This window comes from Pyxicephalus adspersus, chromosome 7 (assembly GCF_032062135.1).
Source record: "Pyxicephalus adspersus chromosome 7, UCB_Pads_2.0, whole genome shotgun sequence".
In the NCBI taxonomy this organism is placed as follows: domain Eukaryota; kingdom Metazoa; phylum Chordata; class Amphibia; order Anura; family Pyxicephalidae; genus Pyxicephalus; species Pyxicephalus adspersus.
Window position 1 is genome coordinate 11,489,447 of NC_092864.1, and position 26,667 is coordinate 11,516,113.

Here is a 26,667-nt window from a genome sequence, read left to right on the forward strand (position 1 = left end):
AACCCCGATGTTTATTTTTCAGTACGTTTTATAATTATGACCCCCATATTTTGGAAGTTATTAAAGGTTATTAGCTGTGGGGGTCCCCTGTGTACCCTGAAAATATCAGGTCGGTAGGACATAGTGTTCAGGAGATAAGGAGGTTTGTACTGGGAGAGATGTAAAGCTACTGAACAGACACGCAGCATTCACACAAACTGAAAGTAACGATGACGTCATTGTGCACGCCCATTGGTATACGCCCCCTGGCAGATATTGTCGTTAGGATACCGCAATGAAGAAAAAAAACAATAAACGTCTGTCGCGTCTGTGACGTCATTCCCTGCGTCGATTGAAAGAGCTGCTGGTTACTGTAGTAACCGTGGATGCACGACCGCAGGGAGTTCTGTCAGTGTCGTCCTTTGTAGCTGGACCATGAATTTTGTCGATGAGGCTGTGGAGGGGGCGGCGGTGGAGTCTGTGTGGAGGAAAAGTCAGGAGAGCCGCTGCGAGTCTAAAAGCTGTCAGACACGGCCCATCCCCACTCAGGAGCTTGCTGTACAAGTTGGTGGAGTCACTGAAAACGGAACTCAGACTGAAAGGACAAATGACCAGAGAGTGTTGGATCTTGATCTAGGGCCACTTCTAGATTACCCGGATGTGGGAGCATTTCTGAAACGTGTGGCGGAGGATATGATCAGAGAACTAAAGAAAAACTGGAGAAGCCATGCATTTGATGGCTATGAAGTGACTTGGAAAGAGCCAAGCTCACAGGTGTCATGCTTGCATAGCTTGCAGTATTTGGAGGCTGTAACTAAGCACCTTGAAGTTACCAGCATATCATGGAACTCAACTGGGTCCATTGTTAGCTGTGCCTATGGAAGGTTAGGAGACGGAGATTGGAGCACAGAAAAGACCTATGTCTGTACATGGAATCTGGACCGTCGTGGTTTCAACCCCAACCATCCGGATGTGGTTCTAGAAGTGTTTGGTTCTGTTATGTGTTTGGCATTTCACCCGTCCCGTCCATCCATTATAGCTGGTGGTCTTTATAATGGAGAAGTTTTGGTGTGGGATATCAGTCGGGCTGATGACCCATTAATTGGAAGGACTGGGCTTTCTATAGACAGCCATACAGATCCTGTGCACCAGGTGAGGTGGCTGCAGGATCAGCCACAAGGACAACGGCTACAAGTGTTGAGCGTCTCTTCAGATGGAAAGATCCTTTTGTGGCAGATGGAAAAGGATGGACGGCTTGTCCTTATTGATGGCTTTGCTCTTGTTACCCAGCAGATACCTAGCATCGCAGAGATTAACAAGCCTAGCCGAGGTGACAATGCAGTGGGTGTGACGTGCCTATCCTTCTCACACTTTGATCCCAGCCTGTTCATGGTTGGCTCTGAAGGAGGTTATTTGTTAAAGTGTTCTTCCACAGCAAAGACAGCGGCCATTACAAACATGGCTTGCTCCATTCCTCTCAAAGCCCCGGCTCAGTTCACCTTCTCCCCACATGAAGGGCCTGTCTACAGTGTGGACTGCTCACCTTTCCATAGAAATCTTTTTCTGAGTGCGGGCACAGATGGACACGCTCACCTGTACACTATGCTACAGCCCAAGCCTCTCAGCTCTCTAGAGTTGTCCCAAAAATACCTCTTCAGCATCCGCTGGTCTCCAGTGCGACCCCTTCTGTTTGCTGCAGCCTCAGGTGATGGCAATATACAACTCTTTGACCTTGGAAAAAGCTCCCAGAAGCCATCATTAACTATAAAGCAGACAGACAATGAGAAGCCTGTTTATTGTGTGGAGTTTAATTGTGTACAGACACAGGTCCTGGCTGCTGGGGATGGGACTGGCACAGTGAAGATATGGCAGCTCAGTTCTGATTTTACTGTGCAGGGAGCTCAAGAGATGAATCTACTGGATAATATAGCCAACAGGGGCCCTGACTGAACTAGTAAGTAGGCAGCTGGAGCAAATGTACCACTTTTCCTGCCTGTACTATACATGTAATATATTGGATATTAATAAAATGTCATGATGCGTTTCATGCAATAGTCCTTGAGACATAAAGTATTCATTCCAATAAAGTAACTCCCAAAAAGAAAAAAAAAAAATCACTATGAAACATATATTATCAGATGAAGGGCCAAAGCTGTAAGCTGCGGCAATACCTTCCATTTACCTATGAGCTCCATTTACCAGTTCCTTACTGCTGGTGAGGTTGAATAAATCTATATTTAGTCACCCCTACATTTCCTCATTTACAGGAATTGGTAACAGTTTCAACTGTACTGTTCACTTAAGCAATCTAATTTATCTTACAATATAACAAATGTGCAGGTAAAGCATCATTAGCCTTTTTTTCTGAACAATTTTACGCTTGAGGAACACAAATCACCCAGCATAGTGAAATGGTTCCATAACGGATGTTCTGCTTGTTAATACTGCCTCGTTAAAGGGTCAAGGTAAATCAGTCGAGGGTAGATGTCGGCACTTTGTATCTCGGGATTTTTTTACCACTATAAGGTTCTGGCAGTGAGACTTGTGCCCCAAAGTTCTTGGCTTTTATCACCTGGCACACATCACGGGTAGGTTGTGAGAGAAATGTGGCAGAAGGCAGGGAGATTCCATGGGGGAGATTTGCTGGTTTCTAGTGAGAATCTAGAGACTTATTCATGTCCTCAGTAGCTACCCAAGGCTAAAATATTAGCATTGAGCAGACTAAGCTGAAAAAACCTTTTCTAAACTGTGCATTGCATGTTTTATTGCAGCTCAGAGTGCCATTAATTTTGAATGACACCCGATACACCTTGCTAGCACACCATAAAGTACACAGCTTTTAGCACATGGATGTGAACCATCTGGCTGTTGTAGAGGTACAATGCCAGCCTATTACTATCAAGGACACTTTCAGACGAAACAAGCAAATATGCAGTAGGGGTCACCAAATCCACAGAATTCCACCTCCCTGTCATTCTATATTTGGGCACCTAAAGAAAGTGGGACCCTGGGAAGTTGTCCACTTCACCCTAAAACTAGCCCTAATAAAAAATGAATGGGCTGCCTTAGCACTGCAAGTCCTGCACAAATATTTTAATGTCCAAAGGTTAACCTAACAAGTAAATCTGCAGCACACCTAAATGGCTCCTTGTGCTTCTTCTACCTCCCCCTCTGTCCAATATCTGCTGTACCGGGTCAGAAAGAAGCTTAGGTTTACAACTTAATGTATTATTGAATACAGAACCACATTGATTTTTTCTCTTTTATTAAATATCTGCCCAGAATTTAGCTTTAAACTTCTTTACCTTGCCTGCCCTTCTGGATTTTTCCATTCTGATCTAACACTGTTCTACAATGATCTAGCAGACATAAGTCCTACGCATTTCCTTCTGCTCCCCATCCTGACAGACAGCTGAATGAAGACAATTTTCTATGAAGTGGTAATTCCTCTCATTACCACTAATCACCAGATCCCGTTAATATCCAAGAGACGAATTTATAATTACTAAGTCTTCCTGTGACTGTAATCTTTTCAGCTGTGTCCCTGTGTCTTCACCGACCGTCAAGCCGTATCATTTGGAATGAGAGTTTGGGTTTGTTCCGAAAGGTCATACATATACAGTATATATATATTACATGCTTCAGTCTTTTTTTGTGCTCTTCTTCTAAATAAGTTATAAAGGACATCTGTATTTATTAAAGTTACCTAACTTAAGCAATTCTCCCCCTCAACCAATTCCTACTTACAGAAATTGAAGGTCCTTTGTCTCATCATTTTATTATTAATATTAATAATAAACATGATTTATATAGCACCAACATATTACGCAGCGCTGTACATTTCTTTCCAACCACCCACAGGATAGTTGCCCAGTACAGCCTGACAGCCAAGAATGGTCATCAATCCTCCCCAGCCACTGGACCTGGGACTATAGACAGCTATAGGGCTGATCTGTGCAATGGTGACTACTCATTTGAACTATTTTATTAGTAAGCAGGAATATCTGGAGGGGGAGGGTGGGTTAGGTCTGGTCAGGCGCGGGTTTTAGAATAGGTATATATTTTTTTTCATTTTTACTAAAGTTCCACATTTATGTTTCAATGATCAGACAGGTCATTACTGAAAAAGGTGACAGGCGATGTTCCTTTTCCAGTAATGCATCTTACCTGCCTGCTCGCCCTTGGTTTCTGGTGTCAAAGCTGAGCTGTGCATGTGCAGCGTTTTGGTTGCAAATTCGGCAATCCCTGTTATGTGCCAGGGATGATTGAACTCCCCCGCACCTGCGTGGGTGTTACATCATCCCCCAATGGGCAACCAAACTTGCAAGTAATATAGGCAGATGATATATTTTCATTGAGAAAGAGTACATTACTTTGGAAAAGTGGCAATTGCTGCAGAAGTCACAATTAGGGTGCCTGGAAATAAAACACCACTGATAACCACTCACCACTGTAGGAACTAAGAAGGCTTTTTGGACTCCTAAAGGAAGTGTGCACAAGACACAGTACAGCTCAGAAATTTTAATAGGATCCATTGACCTAACAACAACCTTGGAGGTTTCCAACTTACAGCCCTTGTTATACCAAATAATTTATAATCAACCCACCATGCTGTTTGGGTCGATGTCCGGTCTTTCCAGGGCAATGGTTATGCAGTTCAGGAAGATGAAAACAAGAACCACATGGTCAAACATCTTGTGGGCGATGACCTTTTGGCACATCACGCGGAACCTGAAAAAATAGATATAAATGTGAACTGGGGTTGCTGAGAGCCACATACATTTGTACTTAATTTTGGTGTACTTTGTGTAAATTTATGCAGTAATCAAGTATAGAACCTTAGCATGTAATAAAGACCAGTCACAGCTGTTCTTTCTGCTGTGCAGGGTGACTGGTATTCACCCCAAAATTCTGTGTTATTTTGCTTTTTTTGGCTACATGCATTTAAGACAACTTGGCAGTGTTGCAGAATATTGCAGATAGCCATGTGTCATACAAGAAAGTATAGGGAAGGACAGGAGGGGTAGAAACCTTTGGCTGGGGGACTGAAACAGCCAGCTTTTTGAGATTGAGATTTTTGCGGGATATAAAAAATGTTGCAACTCAAATGTGTCATGGTGTTCCCCATATGTCACTGACTCCATGACCAAGACAGATGTCTGAACGGTGAATTATCTCCATTTGAGGACACCAAGCCAGAAAATCTTTGAAATACCTGCTCTGAGGTATGCCCCCTATCTCCCAACCCCCAGTAGAAAGTGCTCGGTTATTTACATGGAAAAGTTAGCCAAATTTTTTGAAGACTCTTTGTCTAAAACAGCAAATGAGTGTGTATCAACATCAACAAATATGAGTTCTTACTGGTTTTGGGGAGCAAACATGTAGAGAGACCAATCTTCATGGGTCTTGCACCACATGGGTTTGTAGGGCTCCAAGATCTTGCGGAGACGGAAACAGAAACTCTGCAATATATGACAAAAGACCGACATTAAAATAGGCGTTTTTTAGCACCCAAACACTCCACAGAAACTCAAATACATGATATATATATATATATATATATATATATATATATATATTTATATACATATATATATATATATATATATGTAATCTACATTAAAACCATCTCTCCATACAGTCATATGCCTCTATGGACTCACCAGAAGCCCACAGAGAGGTGTAACTGAATCTAGGTTGGAAAAGAAGTAAATATCCCTAAATATCACCAGGAGATCATAGGTGACAGGTGGGGACCACTTACAGTTTCCCTCAAACACCTATCGACTACTACACCCTAATGAGATCTGGTGGCAACAATGCTGCCCTGCTTCTAAATTCAGAGCAGATTTGCAATTCTCATGTATGCTGTTCCTGCTTGCACTGCAGATGCTGCAGGGGGTATAGCTATCAGCTTTGTCACCGCAGATGTACAAGCCTGTAGCTTGTCAATCAGCATGTGGCCACACCCACTGCTTTGAGGATTGGCTGTACCGCCTTTGCTGCTTATTCCCTCCCACTGGGAGCTGAATTACCTGGGAAGGAGAGCATTAGCCATAGTCAAGAAGGCTAAATACAGATTTTTTGTTTACTGAATGAGGTTGTGGCATCTCATAGAAATAGATTTGGTACTTTTTTATACTGTGATACAGAAGCATTTAGTTGTACATCCTAAAAACACATGAACAGTGGTTTAATGGGGGTCAATGTTGGAATCTTTTTTAATCAAAATCATTCTCTTGCCACTGAGCTGCCTTAGACAAACCAAATAACATTCATCTGGTATTTAACAGTCATTCCCTCCTCCTTGTTTTAATACTCCGAACAGTTCCCAAGCTGCTATAAAATGCAATTTTAATTCTCAATTAGTGCAGACAACAGTGAGAAAAGCTGGATATGGGAAACCATGGGAAACTTTCAGATTGCAGAAGACTGTATAAAAAGACTAAGCAAATGGAATAGAGAGCTCGGCTCTGGTTATTGCAATGTTGTGATTAATTAGTAAAATGTGATAGAACTGGAGGTATAAAACTTAATTGCCCTGTTTTTCCTGTAACTGAAAAATCAATGACTATTAATTAGTTGCTGGGATACTGCAGCTGTAAGTACACTATGGAAAGATTAAGACAATGACTGTATATAGCTCCATGTCTTCTTCTTCCCAGACGGATCATTTACGAAGCCATAATTAAATACGCCAAACATAGTCGGGACAATGTGACTGCCTTCTCCTGGGAGCCGAGATCGACTTCTATTGTGTCGTGAAATCAAAAACAACGTACAAAGGACCAGAAGGCATCAGGATTCAGATACATGAGGTCACCATGTGGCCCCTTGACAAGAATCAAGGGAAATGAACTCACATCTTCTATGTCATCCTCGTAGTCTATGGGGTCCTCTTTGTGCTTCTCCACTCTGACGAACAGATCGCTGGGCACGTGCAACATTTTGCCATTGCAGTCTTGGTAGTCTGCAGGCACCATGGCCAGAGGGTTGACACTGAGTGAGTGGCGCAAGGTGGGCACTTGAAGAAAGTCTGGAATGTCTAAGGAGCCACGGGTGTCCAGAGATCCTGCCCGGCGGTGGAGGGTCATCCTGGGGACAGAGCTGGATTTGCAGTCATCAGAGTCGTCGTCTGTGCTGCCCTTCCCCTCACCAGAAAGTAAGGACTCCCTTTCCCCAGACTGGTTCCTTTTCTTGATGCTCGGGGCCCGGCCTAGACTGTTCCAGCTGGAACGGCGACTTCCCCAGTTGCTGTAGGTGCCCCATGGGGCGCAGGGGGAACTCCGGATACTTGCCTGAGAACAGATAATACAGACATTCACTTGCAGCACAAACAATTTGCACATGAGTAACTTACTATTAGAGTACCCTAAGTACAAAATTCCAATTTTGTAGAAATATATCGCCCTATCTCCCTAATAATTCACAATTTTCTCTACTTTTGTGATTTGTACACCACCAGACAGCACATCCAGGAGGATGACACCACTTTCTTGTGTATAGATCAGGAATACAGTGGTGTCACCTACCCATCGCAAAATTGCTGCTTGGACAATGAAGGAGCAGTAACACTCTGCGAAGTGCAGATGTAGAATGATTTGTGACACCTTTGCCAAGGCCCAGAATTTTACAGTAATGTATAGCAGGGGAAAATAAGGTTAAGAGAAAATAAAAATATTCCACTGATTTTTAAAAGAACAATGCAAATATCTCTTTTTGCCTTTAACTTTTGGGCATAGTATCATATGGTGAGGCTACGGCTCTCTGTTTTCTTTTGATACTCTATCCACTGAAAGGGAGATCATATACAACAGCAGTCCCCAACCTGTGGTCCGTGAGAAAATTTTGGTGGTCCGCGGCACTGGCTGGTGCACCCTCCAGCGGGGTAACGAGAAGGACCCTGCTTGCAGGGGTGCACCAGTCAGAGCCACAGACCATGTCAGGGTGGTGGGCAGGTTGTGTCTCTGGACACAGGTTCTGGCATCATGACGTCACTCGGGAAAGTTTCTTCCCCTTTGAGTGACCTGTGGCTCCCCGCGCATGCACGGTCCAGAGTCCGTAAATTTAGTGGTTCGTGATGTCCAAAAGGTTGGGGACCACTGATATACAACTACTGTATATAACTTCATATTTGTAGACTTTGTGCACCTGAACTCAGTATTTTGGGGAGCTTTCCACGCACTTTTGTTCATATACTGAATTAGTAATAGATACTTGAAAACACAAAAACAACTCAAATGTCCAGTGGAAGGGGACAATCATTTTAAATAAGGCAGAAGAAAGAAAACTTACCAAAGACTTCTGATCACAGTTGGATGGATCGATGGATGCATTGCTTTCCCTTCTAGAATCCACAAAGGTGTGCACAGAGTCCAAACATGGAGAGCTCTTTGGAGTGGGCATTGGGGTGGCCGCTGTGCGCATGATAATGGGAGGTGGCATTGAACAGCGAGGGTCCAGGTGTCCATTGGGGGTCACTGCCAGTGAGTACATCTTAAGCTCTGCAAAACAAGAAAATGAATAATTCACATTATGAAATTACACTATCATGTAATTATTGGTCCATTGCAACAATTCTGTTCTGGTGGGGGGATATTTAGCTAAATTTGGCACCAAATTTTAGCACTTATATAAAAGAGTATACTATTTGAACATTGGTGCACATGTCATTATGGTTAAGCTTGGCTTTAGATTAAGAGTATTCTGATACCTTTTTATATCTTCATTGTTCTCTACTGCTGTATAAATTATTTTTTGCTTTTACATTTGTAATTAGTACAAATGCTGCTTTCAACCCCCTCCTTGCTGTGAAAGCCTTTTAGTATCCACACCCCAAATCATATGTTCTCCCACAGACTTGTATGGAGAATAGGGGGGACATGTGTGACTTGAATTGGAATGGAGTGCTGATTGCTGAGTACATTGGTTTTAACTTTAGTACCTTTTGGTAACAATACTGGCACAAAGGCTGCATTAGGAAATGTAGGTAAAATATACTTTGGTACTAATATTCACATTTGACTTGATATCTATTTTTGTGACGTATGTTGGGCTTTAGTGGTAGGGTTAGTTAAATGGTTAGGCCAAGGGCTAGGTTTAGGTTAAGGCTTTTGGTTCAGATAATGTTTAAATTTAGATGTTAGGACAAAGTTACGTTTTCAAGTATGATAAGTATCGCCTATAGCATAGTTTCCCTAGAGCAAAGCATCATGGGAGTCTGTTTTTTTCCATGCTCAGGCTAACTAGGTTTTACAGACCAAAAGGTCATGCAGAAGAAGAACAACCCAAACCTCACCTTGTGTTTTCTGACCATTAAGGAATCACATTAAAAATAGATCTTTGTTATTAAAAACTGTATTAGGGTTTGTTATTTCTCCATATAAATATTCCCTGTCGGAGTTCCTCTCTACCATAATAAGTTAAACTACCTGCAGCTCGGAGATCTTTCAGCTTTTCCAGTTCTTCATCGAAGTTGGCAGAGACTTTGTCCTCATCTGCTTCTGACCTTGTGGCATCCCCCTGGAGGACAGACATAAGGAAGAGTGATGGGAGGAAATGGCAGATGTGACGGTTTGACATGTGACAATGACAGCAAGGACCAACTTCGGTGCCGTACGCCCGCTGTACAGTTTTATCAGTGTTTTTCCAGATGAAGCATCTCTAATCTGTTTCACACAGCTCTGCAGGACCTGGATTACCTGTGTACTAGGCTTCAGATAACAGAGCTGCTCACTTATCTGAGAATTCTACATCTTTACGGACGATACTGCAAAAGCTCATTATGAGGCAGTAGCAGAGGGAATCTACCTGGGAAATTGGGGGAAGGGGTGCCAATAAGCCTAATTTATCAATCTGTCTAAAAGAACTCTGGGAGTTGCTGGTAGAGCTGATGCAGAAGAGTTTTAATGACATTCAATGAATAAATAAAAGTTCCATGGACTGAAAGTAGAATAGGAAGGAACAATACTATTCAGCTACTGTCACCTTCTAAAATAAACCTGCTATGAGAAAAAAATATGGAACAATGAAAATCATGAATATATAAATTGTAGAAACTACATTAATGTGAATGTAAATGGCAATTTGATATGTGAAAAGTCAGAGGGTACAGGAAAAGACCCAGTTTAGGTACATTTATGCTCCTTGATAAGGAGATTTTATGGTGGCCAATGTGAGGCTCAAGATGGCCCTTTACATCTACTGTGCTTATCTTATATACAGCAGAAAACAGTTTGCACTGATTTGGCAGCATTAATATGGGACTGTAATTTTAAAGATCCCTAGCAGTCTCTTAACAAGCACCCAATCCTAGTAAAGAAATGAAGGTCATTATAAATCTATCAGATGAAGAGATTAGAGCAGAGGAAACATTAAATGATAAGTGATAGGTGTGGTAGGGATGCTGGATATAATCTCATCAGGGAATGAGATAAAGACACTGGATTATAATAATTTTCAGGAGAAGTTACTGATATGAGTTGTGCAATTGTAGAAATTGCACCAACAGTCCTGCACTTATCTCTGGCAGTTGGTTACTAGGATCGCACTTCTAGGTTAAGAAAAGCAGAACATATAAGGCAGAATGAGTCGAATTAACCAGAGTTAAGTCCTTGTTTTAATTGTTTCATGAATTATCTCCTGACCGTAATCCTCTAATGAACTCATAACTATAACAAATGACTTACTACAGTCCATTACTTTATTACATCTACAGAATTACTCTATCTTTTTGGACATTTACACTAATTTGAGAGCCTGGTAGGGCGGGGGGGCTTCTGGGCGATTTTAGTCTTATTAATGTGCGTCTCCCTCGCAGTCTTGAAGAAAGTTTCAAAAACTGACAAAGACTTTTTTTTTTTACTTTAATTAGATGAGCAGTTGGGTGATGTTAACGAGGTGCTAAAGACAGTAAAACGCCCCTCAGTCTCTCAAGGTTATTGCAAGGCTGAGATCATCACTTGGCAAGTTCTACCTGGTTAGAAGAAAAATAGGGATAGTCAGCATCTTTGTGAAGGGGTCTGGGAGGAGGGGGCTTGGATTTCCAGGAAACACTATCATTTTTATTATCCATTTTAGCCTCCATTTTGACACTATAATTCATGGAACAGTCAAATGTTGGCATGCCAGGAACTCTTATCGTGTGAATGCAAATTGCTACATTAAAGTGACATGGATGGATTGTATCCACTAAATGTTTCTGACTTTAGCTAAGATATTTTCAAAGTTCGGTTTTGAAGGATGTGATTCCAGTGCTTTTATTCTTTCCAGCACCATGTTGCCCATTATATGTGTGATCCTTTTTGTATTGTTTAAAATGTTAACAAGTATAGTAATATGTACAGTTCAAGTATACAGGTAGTCCCCGGGTTCAGGACATACGACATACGGACGCCTTCTAGATATGAACAGCGCTTTGCTGCTCACTGTGCAGAACGGAGGCTTGAAGGGGAGAGGGGGGCGGTTTGCATGAATTGCAGAAGAAATCTTTTGCTAAACACAGCTGAGGTTGTGGGTGATCTTAAGAGCTGAGCTGATCTGTAGCATCTTGTAACTCTTTAATGACCAAGACAAACCCTGCACTTGTTTCTTTTTGCATATCAAAGCAAAGCTTGGTCCAGAAGTTAATGAATGTCTAGGCTCCATAAAGATTTTTTTTTGCTTTGTTTGTGATTAACTTACAGTGAGGATTTTATATAGTAACTAACACCACACTGCCTAAAATTACATTGAGACAAACACATGTTCTAATTGCATTTCATAAAATAATGTACCTGTTACGATTTACATACAAATTCAACTTAAAAACAAACCTACAGACCCTATCTGGTATGTAACACGGGGACTACCTGTAGTAGTATAAAAAAAAAAAAACAATAAAGAAGAATGAAAAAAAAAATGATTGTAGACAACAAGTGAAATTATCTGTTCAATTGATAACCAGGAAAAGTCTGAAAAGTTCCCTCAAATCTTTTGAAAGTGTTGCTTTAAAAATGGAGGAATTACCCTGACTTTGTTCAAGCTTCAAATCCCTGCAGTATCCTGTTCTATAAGAATGCCTTAATGGGCAGTAAGTGTATAATAAGAAAGAACTAAAAGTAGATTTCAATAGATTTTGTCAAAAGCTGACTGATATTAGAAAATCAAAAGGTTTTCTTCATTTGGGGTAGGCAAATGTTAAATATGTGGAATTTACACTATACAAACATAACACTGGAAGGCAATTTATTCAAGATATGATACAATGCATCTTCTCCAGTAGATGGTTTAAGCAATATTGGCATTTTGGATGGACAGGATGAAGGTTGGTGGCTTATAAACAAAAATTCCAGGTTTATAGAGAACTAGCATGTGTTTACCTCTGCTTGAAACCCTTCCACCAGAATGGCCACCAACAGATTGAACAGAACATAATTCCCGAAGGTCATCAAAGCCACGAAATAGAGAGCAGCCCAGGAGGAGGTGGAGGCCATGCCATTGTACAAGACCATGTTCCAGTCTTCTTGAGTGAGGATCTACAAAAATACAATCAAGACATAATCACAATCAAAGTGAGATTATATAAGAAAAGATTACCCCTCTGGCAAAGCAAATATAATTGCCATGGGTGTGTTTACAGACATATCTAAGCATAGCTTTATTAGCCCCCAGGAAAAAATTTGACAATGTTACCTCCATGAGAGAATAAAAATTTGCAATGGAAATTTGCAAGTGACACCCTCCCTGCTCCCAGGCTTCCTTCATTTCAGGACTCAAGTATCACTGACAACCTGATCTGATATTTTTGCTTTGTTACCAGTGTTGAGATAACAGAAAATCACAAAGCAAAATCAGATTTTTTTTTCAATATTATTACAGTTAACTGGAAAACCACAGGAAATCAACAGGGCTATTCCCAAAATTAGACCACTTCCCACTGAACATAACAGATATTTCCAGAGTCTGTTGACTGGAGTGGATGGTTCATAACAACTGTTAATGGTCCATTAGGACATAATTCCATTGAATTTGTTAGTTAATTTAGTGCAGAGCGCTCAGAAAATACCCCTTCAACAATTCTGTCTCATTTTGTTAATGTGGTTTTATAGAAATTAGATGATCTCCTAAAACAAGAAGTCCAGAATAATTTGTGTTCTGGGTACACCTTGCTTTCTGATCATTGGTGGTTATTGGATTCTTTTGTATCTCCAAATTTAATATGAGTTTTTTTTCACCAAAAGGGATCACCATTAATGATCATGATGGGGTCAGCTTAGATGCAACAAAGTTTAGCAGAGTTCTTCTCAATAATAGTATATAGGCAAAAATGATTTATCAAAGAGGATTTTCTCATTGTTTTGCCTTTATCTGTGTATTGAATAGCATAGAGCAGTGTTTCTCAACCAGGGTTCTGTGGAATTCAGGGTTTAGAGGGGGTATAGAGCATTGTATATACTTTTGGACTTACCAACCCTAAAAAAGTTCAGGAAGTTGAGAAGCTAGAAATGGATGCCAACAAGCATGACCAAGCCATTGTCCATTCATGAATCTCCAAAAGAAGAACTCATTATGGAGGCTACCCAAAGGGTTTAAACTTTAGTATGTCGAAATTTTACTGTCCATTCTCTACCATGGGTATCATTACAGAATCATTCTTTCATAGAAAGGATTTCATTTATCAAGTTCTTTGTAAAAAGAGTAGTGGGTAGTCACTTTCAACTTGACCTATTCTGTAAAGCTTGAGATGTTTCTCTCGTTTCTAAAGTTCCTGATACTCTTTAGTTCTGTAATGTTGAAGATGTTATACATGGAAGTAATAGAAGTCAGAAGTCATCTAAGTGGCTTCCATTACTTTAAAATTTTAGCAACATAAATGCAATAAATGCTAGGATATGTTCCTCAAACACATTAGAATTAAGAAGGACACTTGGATGGGTTGTGCAACATCTTCAACTTTACAGAACAAGTCCAGTTAAATGTGACCCATGGGTACTAGCTGTATCAGTTTTATCGTAACACTGTGGAGAAAGTCAAACAACTTCAGTTTTTAGTTTTTGAAATTTAACATTTTCATTCCCTGTGACAGATCGAGATTCATTCCCACACTTGGAAGCTATCAAAGTTGCTGTTTATTGAAGAAGCTAATTAGGCTTTGAGCGCCCACTGTGGAACTTCTGGGCTGAGCTGTGCAAACAGACAGCTCGAAATCTTCTTCAAAAAGATTTGCAAAAAATACGCACTTTCTATATAACTCCATGAAAACCACAGTGAAGGTCTAAGACGATGCAGTTACTTTGTGGTCAATGCAGGAAACCAGTGATCGGGTTTTGGGGTGGAGATTAATAATCTTGCAGCTGAACTCAATTAACTTGAGATTCTTATCTTGTTAATTAATTTCAGAAAGACCAAGATTAATTAGTTAGCATTCAGATGCCATTTCTGTGATTTGGAATGGAAATTTATAGAACTCTGAAAATTATTTGCATCTAAATAGTTCTCATAATATAAACCCAATGCAATTAGAGAAAAATTAATTATTTTTCTGAGGATTCATATTTGTGTGGCCTCCCACGCCTCTAGGAGTCATGCACATGTGGAATAGTTTAAAAGTAACATTTAAAAAAGCTGTGGGTGGTCAGTGCTTACATGTGCAAGACTGTAGCAAAGACTTTGGGCAGACAGTGAAGGGCATACCCGAAATATGTACGTGCTTACTGTTTAACCTGGTAAAGGATTTGCAATTCTGCACATTCGGTCTTATTAAGCAATTCATCAGATTCCTGTTCCATCTCCAGCTACCTTACTTGAACCTGATCATCAACATCGTCACCTCTATCCAGTGAGCAGGGAGCTCACCCAGGAAGCAGTAATGGTAAAGCAGGGAGCTAAAATCTGATAAATCTATGATAAACCTATCAGTCATATTTGTGTTGTAGCCTGAGAGCTGAAATTACCTGGAAAACAGTCACAATGGCCCAGAGAAGGGAATCAAAGTTCTTGCGGTCAGTGATGGTATCTCCGTTGTCTGTTCTCAGGGTGAACTTACAGCCAAAGAGATGCATGCCGAGAATGCTGGGAACAAGATAAGAAAAATAACATGATGGCATTATCCTAAAACAACTAAATGCCCAAAATGGTGAAAAAGATTGTGAAGGACCTATCCTACTCCATCAAACATTAAACAAATGTCTTAGAGACACATTTATGTCTATATATGACTTCAGATGACTACACTCAAAGCAGTTCTTGTATGGAAGCAGAAATGGCAATAATGTCATAGCAGATATGATCCAGTACCTGAAGATAAAGATGAAGAGCATGAGAAGCATGCAGAAGGTGGCCACATTGTCCATGGTCTTCATCAGGACCACCAGCTGGCGCCGCAGAGCTGGCATGAAGCGGACCAGCTTCAACACGCGAAGCAGTCGAAATGTTCTGAGCACAGACAGACCCCCATCTGACTGGCCGATGATCTCCCAAACACTGAATGATGGGAAAGCAGTATAGCGGTAAGTGTCTCCATCAATGAAACATGGCAACCTACACAAGCATTTCACTAGTCACAAGGTAACACCAGAGTACACGGTGGGCAGAATGAGATGATGCCATAACAGATGCCCTATATTGGAGACCCTTTACTTTGTAGCTGACATAAGTAGGCAAGGAAAGATAGACATTTTAGCCAAAACTTTTCATTTTGTTTTGGATAGAGCAGTTTTTGCATTGCTGTCTGTATCCCTGTTTGAGATGCCCCCCATCTATACTTGTTCTGTGATATTGAGATGTTTCATTACTCATTCAAGTAGCTTCCTCACTTCTAATAAATACGGGGCACTTTAGAACTTAAGGAGAGACCTGGATGAGGGGGGAAACTTCTTCAACTTAAAGAACATGTCTGGTAGCATGTGTCTTATGACTACCAGGTATACCACTACCTGGATAAATGGGAATTTTCTGATATATTGGGCCTGATTAATTCAAGCTCTCCAAGGCTGGAGAGGAGACACTTTCATCAGTGAACCTGAGTGATCCAGCAAACCTGCTATGGATCTGGTCCAGGATTGAAAAAATTTGCTAACAAAAAGAAATCCATTCCAGGTTTGTTGGATCACCCAGCTTTACTGAAGAAAGTGTATCCTCTCCAGCCTTAGGGAGCTTTAATAAATCCCGTCTCAGCCATAGATAAGAACTACAGCAATGTTTACACTGGGGACTATTTGCAAACATCAGGGTTTTCTTCCAGCCTCAATGCAATTGATCAATTTTGAACAAGGGAGCAATTTCACCGAAGTGAGTGAAAAGCTTTACCAGGTGGCTCCGCCACTTGCCATGTTAAGGCTATCACTGCCATGTGTCCCATGAGATTTCCCTTGCACACAGGACACAAATCCAACGTTCTTCACATAATACATAATAAAGGAAAATAATACACATAAAGGGAAGCTTACAGAACCAGATGAACCTATTATAAGATATTGCCCTCTATTCTTGTTTTTTGCCACCAGTAAAATCTTGGATTTCCCATCACTTTCTTTCCCGTTACAAATGGTCTCCCGGACAAATATGGAGGGCAAAATTTTCCACTGCGGAAATAGACAGCAAAACAAGTTGGCAGTGGTTCTAACCATTATCTGGTCTATTCAAATCACACAAATGTTTGATAAAATTACACATCAACAATTTGAGTGTGTTGTCAGTCTCCCAGTAGGTTTGCCAAGGACAGTAATCAAACTAACAGGACTGCGGCATCTAACACAGCCAGAAGAGGCAGACCACATTGATTGTGATGCAGTGCAGTACAATTAGAAATGATTGAAATAGGCAATGTCTACTTTTCCTTCTACCTCTCAGAGCAGTCTCTGCTACAAAATGACAGGTCCCCTTAAACAAATTCTAACTTAGCTCTGTGCATTGAACCTGAATAAATTAAGAATGAGATAAATGAACATAGTGAGCACCAATATGTTTGTGAACTCTATAGCATGCAATGGGTCGTACATTTGATCAATGAGCAGATATATTGTTAAAGCAACCTAATATACAAAGTATTATAATGTAAAGGCCAGTACTACTCAAAGCTGATATTTCAGATAGGAAGGCACTAGTCAATCACTCATGGATACATGTGATAATTTAAGTCTTGTTCCCTCCTACAAGGCAGTGGTAATGGAGTTACCCCTTGGTAGCTGGATTGTACGGGTATTAGTTGACATGGAAAACCAAGAAGATGACACCATTAATAAAATTTGGATTGTAAAATAATTAAGTATATTACTGGATTAAAAACTAGTTAACTTTTCATGATTGTGAAACCTTTGGAAGAAGATTGGTAATTTAAGTGAGTTGGAACCAAAATTTTGGTGGAGAAATTTCTCCTCTACAATATGCAAGAGATAAATGAGACCACCATGTGACTTAACGAGACAGCAAGGACATCATACTAAAATATCTTTTGGGTGGTGTTGGCCTTTAGTATAAGAAACATAATAGAAATAAATAATTTCAGTAAATGTTATATTCTGTATGTGGAGTGCCTGTAAATAGTGTTGAGGAGACAATAAACCAAGTAAAGAGGACCATTACCCTGTCCAAATTGGCACACAAATGGAGTTACATTGACACCGGACCCTCCTAGCAGCACATACCTTCCACATATATTCCATTGTTAACCCACCGCCCTGTTTACCCATGAGAAAGCAACTTGGAGCTTACACAGGGCTGAGGCCCCTTTTCCCATCCTCCATGTTTAAACCTAAGAGGCCAACCACCAACCATGTAGGAGGAAGGAAAGTGAGCCACATGATCCCTATATCTGAAAATACCTTTAATAATGTACCTTTGCTTTCTCTGGCAAACAGAGCAGAAAAGGAAGGAAAGAGAAGGTAAATAATAGAAGCTCTTGGTGCCAGTGATAAAGTGACTTCTTTCATTGACCTCCATGGTCAACACACAAGTTTACTTTAGGTAGAACTCCAGCCAGGATTGAAATATGCTTTTTGTGTCCCTAGTAAGGGGATGTCCATCAACACGGGATCAAGGAGACAGAAGGTGATGTACGATAGGAAACATTCACTTCTTGGGTAATCGGGAGAAGAAACCTCCCCTTTAGGGACACAGACAAAAGGTTATAACCCTTTTCCACAATACCCAAAAGAAGAAAAGAAATGTTGGCTGGTGATCTACTCTATAAACCAATGCAGTGGATTCTATTAAAGAAAAGCAAAATGCAAAAATGCAACATTCACAAATATATCCATACAGAGGACAAGTAACAAGTAACAAGAAGTTACAAGGAACAAAACACCATTTGTATAACATCCAATTGTAATACAGAGAATAAAACAACCACACAACTCAGAAACTACAACGAGCCACATATAGGGGTCCATTTATAAAGCACTAAAGCTGACATTTACTGAAACATTCCCTGGGGATAATCAGTGACTGTTATTGAAATCACACAGACATGGAGGATTCTCCACCAGAAAATGTTTCTGTGAATGTTAGATTCACTGGTTTATAAAAAGATGGGGCAAGGATACACATATGCCTGAACAAATACAAACGATGCTACATTGACTGTGTGCCACAACTGTATAGTTTATTTTGACCAATTCTTGCCAAGAGCCAGTCCAATGCCGGCACCAGGGCAGTTGCGAGGAGTACTGAGCCAGGGTGGTGTGGTATTTGCAGAAAGCTATGTATAGCAACTTTCCAGCATCTCCCACCGGCCATAATTTGCCTGCATTACATACAAAAAGTATAAAATAATGAAAAAAAATAATGAAAAGGGTTATATTAAAAATATTAAAGTGCTTATTGGGGATGGGGGACCAGGGCTAAATATATAAGAAGATTAAATGTCATCTTTAAAGAAAATGAATCGTAACTGGGAGAAAGGCCAGCAATAGTAGCCTACAGAAGCCCCTTTTAAATTGGTTTTCTATTATCAGGAGGGCTCGGTAAACCCCAAAGGTGAGTAGCCATGTAGACCCCCTGCCTCCCTGACCTCTCAGCTTCACTCATGCATGTCCAGTGCTCTGACAGTGCCTCTAAGAAAGACATATTGATTCCCCCAATGCTCCCGCAGACAATTTCTCTTCTCCGCGGAACTCCCTGAATTTTATCTTAACTTACGACAAGTAAATCAATTTCGCAAGCCAATTTCTTTCAAAGTTCTACTTAATGAAATAATCTTTGAATAGCCATCTGGTTTAGGCACAGAAAATGAGTATTGACTTGGCGTTTTCGGTTTCCTTGAGAGTCAATCTAGTTAGGGGCTGAAGGGGCAGTGTGGCAGAACCCAGAACACGGAGATCGCTTAGGAAAATATCAGTCATCGTCAACCGAGGCCGCCTGGCTTGATTCTCTCTATTAGCTTTACAAATCAGACATAACGATATTAAATCATGTCATTTGTGCCTGACATTACTGTATATTGAGGGCCAGATAAGACTGGTGTGTAGATGGCATGTTATTCTGATCTAGTTTAGATATGTGATATAGCTGGTATTAGTTTAGTATTAGGTGCTGATGCGCTGTTTTATTATTTGCTTGATTGCACTAAAAGCTTAGAAATAAGGTTTGTAAAACACACTGATAAGGTTACTTGCATTGGGTGATGTATCTTGGGAAATTTCCCTGATAGCAGCAGCGATCTGAGAAGCAAGGTGAGCGCCTTTTGTGGTACGGCCATAACACACATTCACTGCAGTATTCATTTTTAGCAGGGTCTTTACAGATTTAACCAATTCACATAGGGCTCTATAAGACAGGGAAAATGACATTCCCTCAAACATTCTCCGGGAATCCATTACTGCCATTAAAACACATTGATATGGAGGATTCCCACCAGGGAATGTTTGAGGAAATGTCAGATTCCCTGATTTATAAACAGAGCCCATAGTGTTTCATTCAACAAAAGTGCTTCTATATTTATTCTGTGAGAATTAAGCAATATTTGCTCATTTATTTCAAGGGCTCTGTATAAATCATTGGGAGCTCATTGGGTTGCAAATAACAACTTTTAAATGTTTATGAGTTGAATGTTGATGCAGCAGAATCAAATGTTTGCACTATTTAGATATTATAGATGAGCAAACATGCCCAAGTTTGGTTCCTGATGGGTTCGGTGAAGGTCCCTTGAAGGAGACAAATCTTTCACTTAATAGATTGAACATTACACTTTGAAAAATGTTCACCCAGCTTCAAAGAATTTTCACCCAATCTATTTAATAATTGATATTTTTGGGGTTCAGTTTATATGACATTTCAGAATCTTACGTTCACCCATGACAGAATGTTACATCAAAAAAAAGAGATAATCAAAAGTTCCCTTTTATACAAAACAAAAAATATATTCCTAAGGGAGTAAGGTAAACATTCTTTAAAGCTAAAGTTGGATGAATGTTCTTCAAACTTGAAGCCAAACACCACTGAGGTCTATTGGAGTAAAATCTTTAACTTTAAGGATTTAATATTCAGCTTCAATGAATGGTCACATAACTTCAAAGATTGTTCATCCAGTCTTCATAGTAGTTGCTACCTTTCCATTCAATGGTACATTCGATCTTACATTTGAGAATGTTACATTCTCCCATAAAAGAATTTTACTTTGACAGATAAAAATGGTTAAATAATGAAAAGTACCTTTTCACACCATAATAAACAATTCCTAAGGGAGTATGGTGAATATTCTTTAACGCTAGATGAATATCCTTTGAAGTTGGCAGAACATTCTTTGAAGTTCCATTAACCAAAAGTTATTTGAAGTTGAGTGAATGTTCTTTGAGGTAAAACCATAAACTGAGGTCTATAGGAAACACACCTTCCACTTTATGGAACCAAAATTTTACTTCAGTTTTAAAGAATGTTCAACCAACCTCAATGAACATTCTCCCAATCTATGTAATAGTTATTATCTTTGGAGTACATTCAATATGACTTTTCATAATGTTACCTTCACCAAAAAAGTTCAGTGAGGAAATTATTATTTTGCACAGAAGAAATGTATTTGAAAGAAAAACTTTTGTGCAAATGTTGCAATATTCACAGTGAATTCTTTTTTGGCCTAAAAGTTGTGTCTGTTCAGGCATATTATAGTTTAAAGGAAAAGGCTAAAGTGGTAAACCACCAATGGTTTGTTGGTTGGTCACTTCCAGGTGGACTGCACATTTCAAGAAGACCAGTGCTGAGAGAAATACAGATGTTGCCATTTCATGCTAGATGCCTTGCTTTCTCACGCATCAATACTTGATATGAGTCAATGATCCAAGCAAATATGCATTCAATGATGTTTGACCTCCTGATTTGCATAGTGATAAGGGACTCAGAAAGTATAGCGAGCAGGAGTCCAGTAGGGCAGTCAGGTAAGCAATGGCAGTTCCTAAATTTCTCTCATGACAAGGTTCCATATATATTCTACAATCAAGCCTATTAACCAATGAAACCAATAGGATTGGTCTGATTACACTATACTGTGACCTGATTGGCTGATATGGATGGTTTCTCTTAGTAGTTAGTCAATGACCCTGATTGTTCTAGCTCCAAAGGTTCTAAAGGAGTGCCAAAGTTATATCCTTTGCCAGGCCTACAACATTCCTTACACACCATTGATGCTAGATGTACCAGGCCCACTTATCACATAGACCAGTTTATTATTTAAGTCACATCAGTAACTGACCATATATAAATGTAAGGCCAAAAGGGCGCTGACGGCTCATGGGACCACCAGTCATAGCAAGACTGACGAGGGACAGACAATTCCTGTACAATGCAAATTAGTCACCTTATGACAACGATGATGCCATCAAAGATGTTGTAGGGATTCTTGATGTAGCCGAAGATACCGAAGGCCAGAAGCTTGAGGAGCATCTCCAGGGCAAACATGCTGGTGAACACGATGTTACTGATCTCCAGAGCATTAGTCAGCTCCTCCGGCTGGAACAACATCAATAGAGAAATGTAATGCAACAGCAATAATGCAATGGGTACAGCAACAACCAAAGATTACTAATAGGACAGATTTCAGGATGAGGGTTTAGATGTTATAAAGTAGAGTATGATAATATTATTATAAGATACATAATAATGATAATGGAGATACGTGTAAAATGGAAATGAGGAAGCTAACGTTGAGGCCTATCTAAAACGAAGGCCAATGTAGAAAGGAGGTAACAATTATATAGAATAAAATAGAAGTCTGTGTATAACAGAGGTGGAGACACAAAGGAGGCCAGTGTAAAATGGTGAAGATACAATGGAGGCTAATGAAAATGAAGGGGGAGATACAACAGAGTTCAGTGAAAAATGGAGGTGGAGATAAGATGGAGGCCAGTGTCAAATGGAGGTGGCAACATCATAATGGATGTGAAAATATAATGAAGGCCAGTGTAAAATAGAGGTGGAGATTCAATGAAGCCCGATGAAAGATGGAAATGGATACTAGTAATGGAGGCTAGTGTGAGGATAATGGAGACTACTGTGGAGGATAATGGAGGCTAGTGTGAAAATAAGGTGAAGGCAGATTCAATTGAGGCTAATGAAAACTGGAGATGGAGATTCAATGGAGGCCAGGGTCAAATGGAGGTGGTAACATCATGGAATATAATGTATTATGGAGGTGGAAATATAATGTAGGTCAGTGTAAAATGGAGGTGGATATACAAAAGAGACCAGTGTAAAAGATAGAGATAAAATGAAAGACAGTGTAGGAAGGAGGTCAGCGTAGAATGGAGGTGGAGATTAAATAATGGTTAAAATGAAAGGCAATGTAAGAAGGAGGTCAACGTACAGTGGAGGTCAGTGTAGAATGGAGGTGAATGGAAGTTCACAGTAAAGGCAAAAGGGACAGTAAAGGCAGTAAACAACTAAGATACAGATAAAATGAAGGTCAATCTAAAATACATAACAATGTAAAATAATTTTAAGAACAAACAAATAAAGAGACATAATAATGGATAGAAAGTGAAGGTTTAGCCCACACGGTATAAAAGGCCAGTAAAGAACGGAGGTAGAAATCAAATCCCCCACCTATGACTGGACAATTAAGGAGCAGCAACAAAACAATCAGTTCACCCCTCTGCAACTCTTGGCTTGATCACTATTAGCACATGTACATGCAGCACATCTGATTGGCTCGGGGTTCTGCTTCTTTCCAAACCTAAGAACCCTAATCTATGACAACTATGTCAAATCCATGTACTTGTTTTAATTCCATTTAGAAATACAATGAACTTTCTTGTGAAAGCATTCACTCATCTATGTAAAATCTACCTGGAGTTCAGCTTTAAGACAGCCTTCACTGCAAATAGGATAATTAGTAACTTATATACCATCACCAGCCAGCTAATCTAAATGTATTTTTTCTGACCTTGATGGCCGGCGTTGGAGCGCGGTTTAAATATCGCTGTCCGCAGACTAATGTGAAGAGTATAATGTTGCTGTCGCTTGAGAATTGAGCCAGTAATGAAGCATACACTTTGCATAACTCAGCCCGTCTTTGTTCCTTGGATCCTGGCACAGAGAGAGAGAGAGAGAGAGAGAGAGGAGCTTCCCAGCGGTCGGATCAGCTCGCTCTTTTCAACGTGCGACACGTCCTCTATGAAGGAGTGAAGTTTGCCGAAGTGTGAAGAAGCTAATTAGGTGCCCAGCGGCTTGGCTGAGGTTCAGTCATTCAGCGCTGCTATGTATACACTTTGGTCTGCGCGGTGGGAGGACAGTACATGGCTCATGTCCACGGATAGGCGCTATAACTGTACACCACTGCCTGCATAAGAAATGGCGTCTTAGCTCAAGTTCACCTTTGCAACTTTTTTTTGTAACATTTGTTGAGCACTAATATTCTCATTTTCTACTCATTGACAGAACCCATGGACCCACTTTCTTTAAATACAGGTGACCTGTACACACACACTGACTCACATGTACTTAAAGCTACTCTTGGGCCAACATTTTTGCTAGGTTGCTAGGATTACCTTGAACTGTAGCTGGTTGACCTCCAATTTGATGATGCCTACATAATTTTGGGGCCAACACCACTTGTTAGAGCCAGCTGCATGACTCTAATGATGTTTTAGATGTCTTTAAAGGGTGGTTTTCCAGCCATCACTGTAGGGGGGCAATTCTTTCCCATGGCCCCCTGTTTAGAAGACTTTTTCCCACTGACCTCCCCAAAAAATGGTTTATTAGGGTTTCTCTAAGCACTGAACATGTTTTTTCAGTTTTTTTTTCAGGGGTAAAAAGGTTGAGAAAGGCTGGCTTAGGGACTTTCCTTATAAAACTTACTTAATCCCTTTACTGGGCCAGTCCCCGGTTAGTCTGTCTGCTAAAGCTATCACAACATTCACTACGCTTTGGAACAACCTAAATTCCTCTAGTAAATCAGCCCCATTGTCTCAGACTTTGGATCTCTACAAACGTTTTACACAATTCTGTATCTTAAATCGTCTCCCATCAAGAATATAACTATACGCATGCCAGATCATGCAACTGCTATGGGCCTGGACCCAGAATCTGGCTACAGAGCAATATATGAAGGCAGCTACAGCTTTTGTATTTTATTAGACTTTTTTTTAAAAGACTTTTATATTTACATAAAATAATTGTGTGTATAGTTCATAAACCTATGAAAGTAAATCTGTATTCCCGAAGGCATTGCCCTTGAAATTAGAGGCCTAGATGTAAACCCCAGGCAATTATTAAAGACACAAATCAATAAAGTTCTGTATTCTTCAATACACTCTTATAGGAAGCCCTGTATCCACATGCCTGAGAATGGGCATGTGCAGAAGGAGCAGCTTAAAGCCTCTATTTATATAAAGAAAACATTTTGGTGATAGGTCCGCTTTAACTGCAGCACAGAAAAATCGGGTTCTTCGCTGCCAGGCAGGATGCTGCCAGATGTCTGTATGGAGAAAACCATAAAATCAGTCCGTATATGTATTTTATCCGTGTTTATCCTTTACCAGCTTTTTTTGGTATCAGACTGCTATCTATCCCCTGAAGAAGCAGTATCATCCGCGAAATGCGTTAGGTATATTTGACATTACTGCAGTTATTTGTCTAAGATCTAAGATTTGTTGTATAAGATGATTTTAATGTGTTTTGTGTAATGTTCAGAGTTTTATTTGAAAAAGTAATTGTTTGGAATAAAGTATTCTACTGTGTAAACGTTTTATCAATCATTGCCTGCGATTCTGTATCTGTTTTTGTTTTGTATTAGTAGTGAGGGATATGGCCAACTACTGATTTTTTTTCTTTAGTTGTGGAATAGGTATTATACCTTTTTTTATCATTGTATTGAGGCCCAGGTTTGTTATGGGGCACAACTAGTTAAAGCACCTTCTCTAATTATGGAATTCTATGGATTATTCTTATCACAGCTGCTCTATGCAATCAATATTCTGATGAATAATATGATTATTTTGTTGCAGTTTTCCAATTGCAATTACCCATTTAGAGCATAAATAATAGAAAAACAACAAAATCCACACAAGACAAAGCCAACCCTTCAGCAATTAAATCCTTTGAATGAGCCGATCTGCTTAGCCTGTCTTTTAATTAAAGGCGTCTCTTCCAGGAGGGCGATAAGGCTTTCATTGGGAACTCCTGATAACCTGTCTTTTTTTTTTGTTTTTCCCCCGTTTGATTCAAGCGTTTAATAATCATACAGCATTCGGCAAAGTAACTTTCTACGTGCCTTCAAAGTGACAGGAAAGTCATTTGGAAGAAAGATGGGGAGCGATATAAATTGGATTGTGCCTGGAGATTTAGGGAGGGGAGAGGAGGGCGGTGCGGCTCCCCGTGTAATCTCTGTGTTTTCACGCAATGTAAACTGCTGTTGGTTTTAGCAAAACGTTTTTTATTGACAATCCGATACGGGCAGGCGGTGAGGCATAAATACCAGAAAATATATTGGCGGCCGACCTGCCTGGAGAAAAATATGGCTGCATTAGGCTGCTCTTCCCAGTAACGACTTTAAAGAAGACGATAGTCACCTTTGGAGCGGCTTATCTTCTACAGCGGATTGAGTCGCACATGCTGCTCTCAGCTCCCTCAGGTGCTGCTCGTAGGAGACTCTTTAATGAATGCTGAGCAGATCTGAGCGGGTTATTATACCTACCTGCTCCTTTTTGGAGTGTGTTTGGTTAAAGCAACCAAATTATGTTGAATGGGCTGGCAGTGCCAGAAAAATGAACTAAAAATGGGCCCCATTTTTAGCAACTCAGTATGGGACCATGTGCATTGTGGTGCACCTGTATGGGAGGTACATTGGCAGCTACAGTACATGCATGTTGGGGGATCATTCCTAATGATGACAACACACATAGTACTGTTTGTTAACACAAAGTTTGAAGTGGTAATTTGAAATGAATGATCATGGGGTCATGATGGCAATGATCTTTAGCAGTCTCCTGTACAATGTATGCAGTCTCTGGCCATCTCTTGTACAATGTCTGCAGTCTCTGGCCATCTCTTGTACAATGTCTGCAGTCTCTGACCATTTCCTGTACAATGTCTGCAGTCTCCTATAATATATCCCTTCTGATAATCTCCTGTAACATGACTACAGTCTCTGACCATCTCCTATAGCATACGTTCCAGAACACACCCTTTAACATGCCTTAAGTGTCAGACCATCTCCTATAGTATGACTGCAGTCTGTGGGCGTCTCATATTAGTGCTGCAATTTTTGACTATCTCCTGTAG

General features: G+C 40.2%; 2 protein-coding genes across 4 annotated transcripts in view; one reads left to right on the forward strand and one right to left on the reverse strand.

The window, feature by feature from the left end:
* Nucleotides 1-26,667, reverse strand: part of CACNA1H (calcium voltage-gated channel subunit alpha1 H) — a 309,639-nt gene that overhangs the window by 46,909 nt on the left and 236,063 nt on the right. For all 3 annotated transcript variants that reach the window (XM_072417469.1, XM_072417470.1, XM_072417467.1), the window contains exons 11-19: nucleotides 21,746-21,897; nucleotides 15,256-15,441; nucleotides 14,913-15,030; nucleotides 12,339-12,494; nucleotides 9,411-9,501; nucleotides 8,275-8,483; nucleotides 6,843-7,277; nucleotides 5,341-5,441; nucleotides 4,587-4,710 (exon numbers count right to left, since the gene is read on the reverse strand). In XM_072417469.1, the coding sequence (XP_072273570.1) occupies nucleotides 4,587-4,710; nucleotides 5,341-5,441; nucleotides 6,843-7,277; nucleotides 8,275-8,483; nucleotides 9,411-9,501; nucleotides 12,339-12,494; nucleotides 14,913-15,030; nucleotides 15,256-15,441; nucleotides 21,746-21,897 (1,572 nt within the window). The remainder of the gene's footprint in view (nucleotides 1-4,586; nucleotides 4,711-5,340; nucleotides 5,442-6,842; nucleotides 7,278-8,274; nucleotides 8,484-9,410; nucleotides 9,502-12,338; nucleotides 12,495-14,912; nucleotides 15,031-15,255; nucleotides 15,442-21,745; nucleotides 21,898-26,667) is intronic.
* Nucleotides 300-2,049, forward strand: LOC140335091 (cytoplasmic dynein 2 intermediate chain 2-like). Its single transcript, XM_072417471.1, has one exon. It carries the CDS (start codon nucleotides 415-417, stop codon nucleotides 1,927-1,929), a length of 1,515 nt encoding a protein of 504 aa, XP_072273572.1. The 5' UTR covers nucleotides 300-414; the 3' UTR covers nucleotides 1,930-2,049.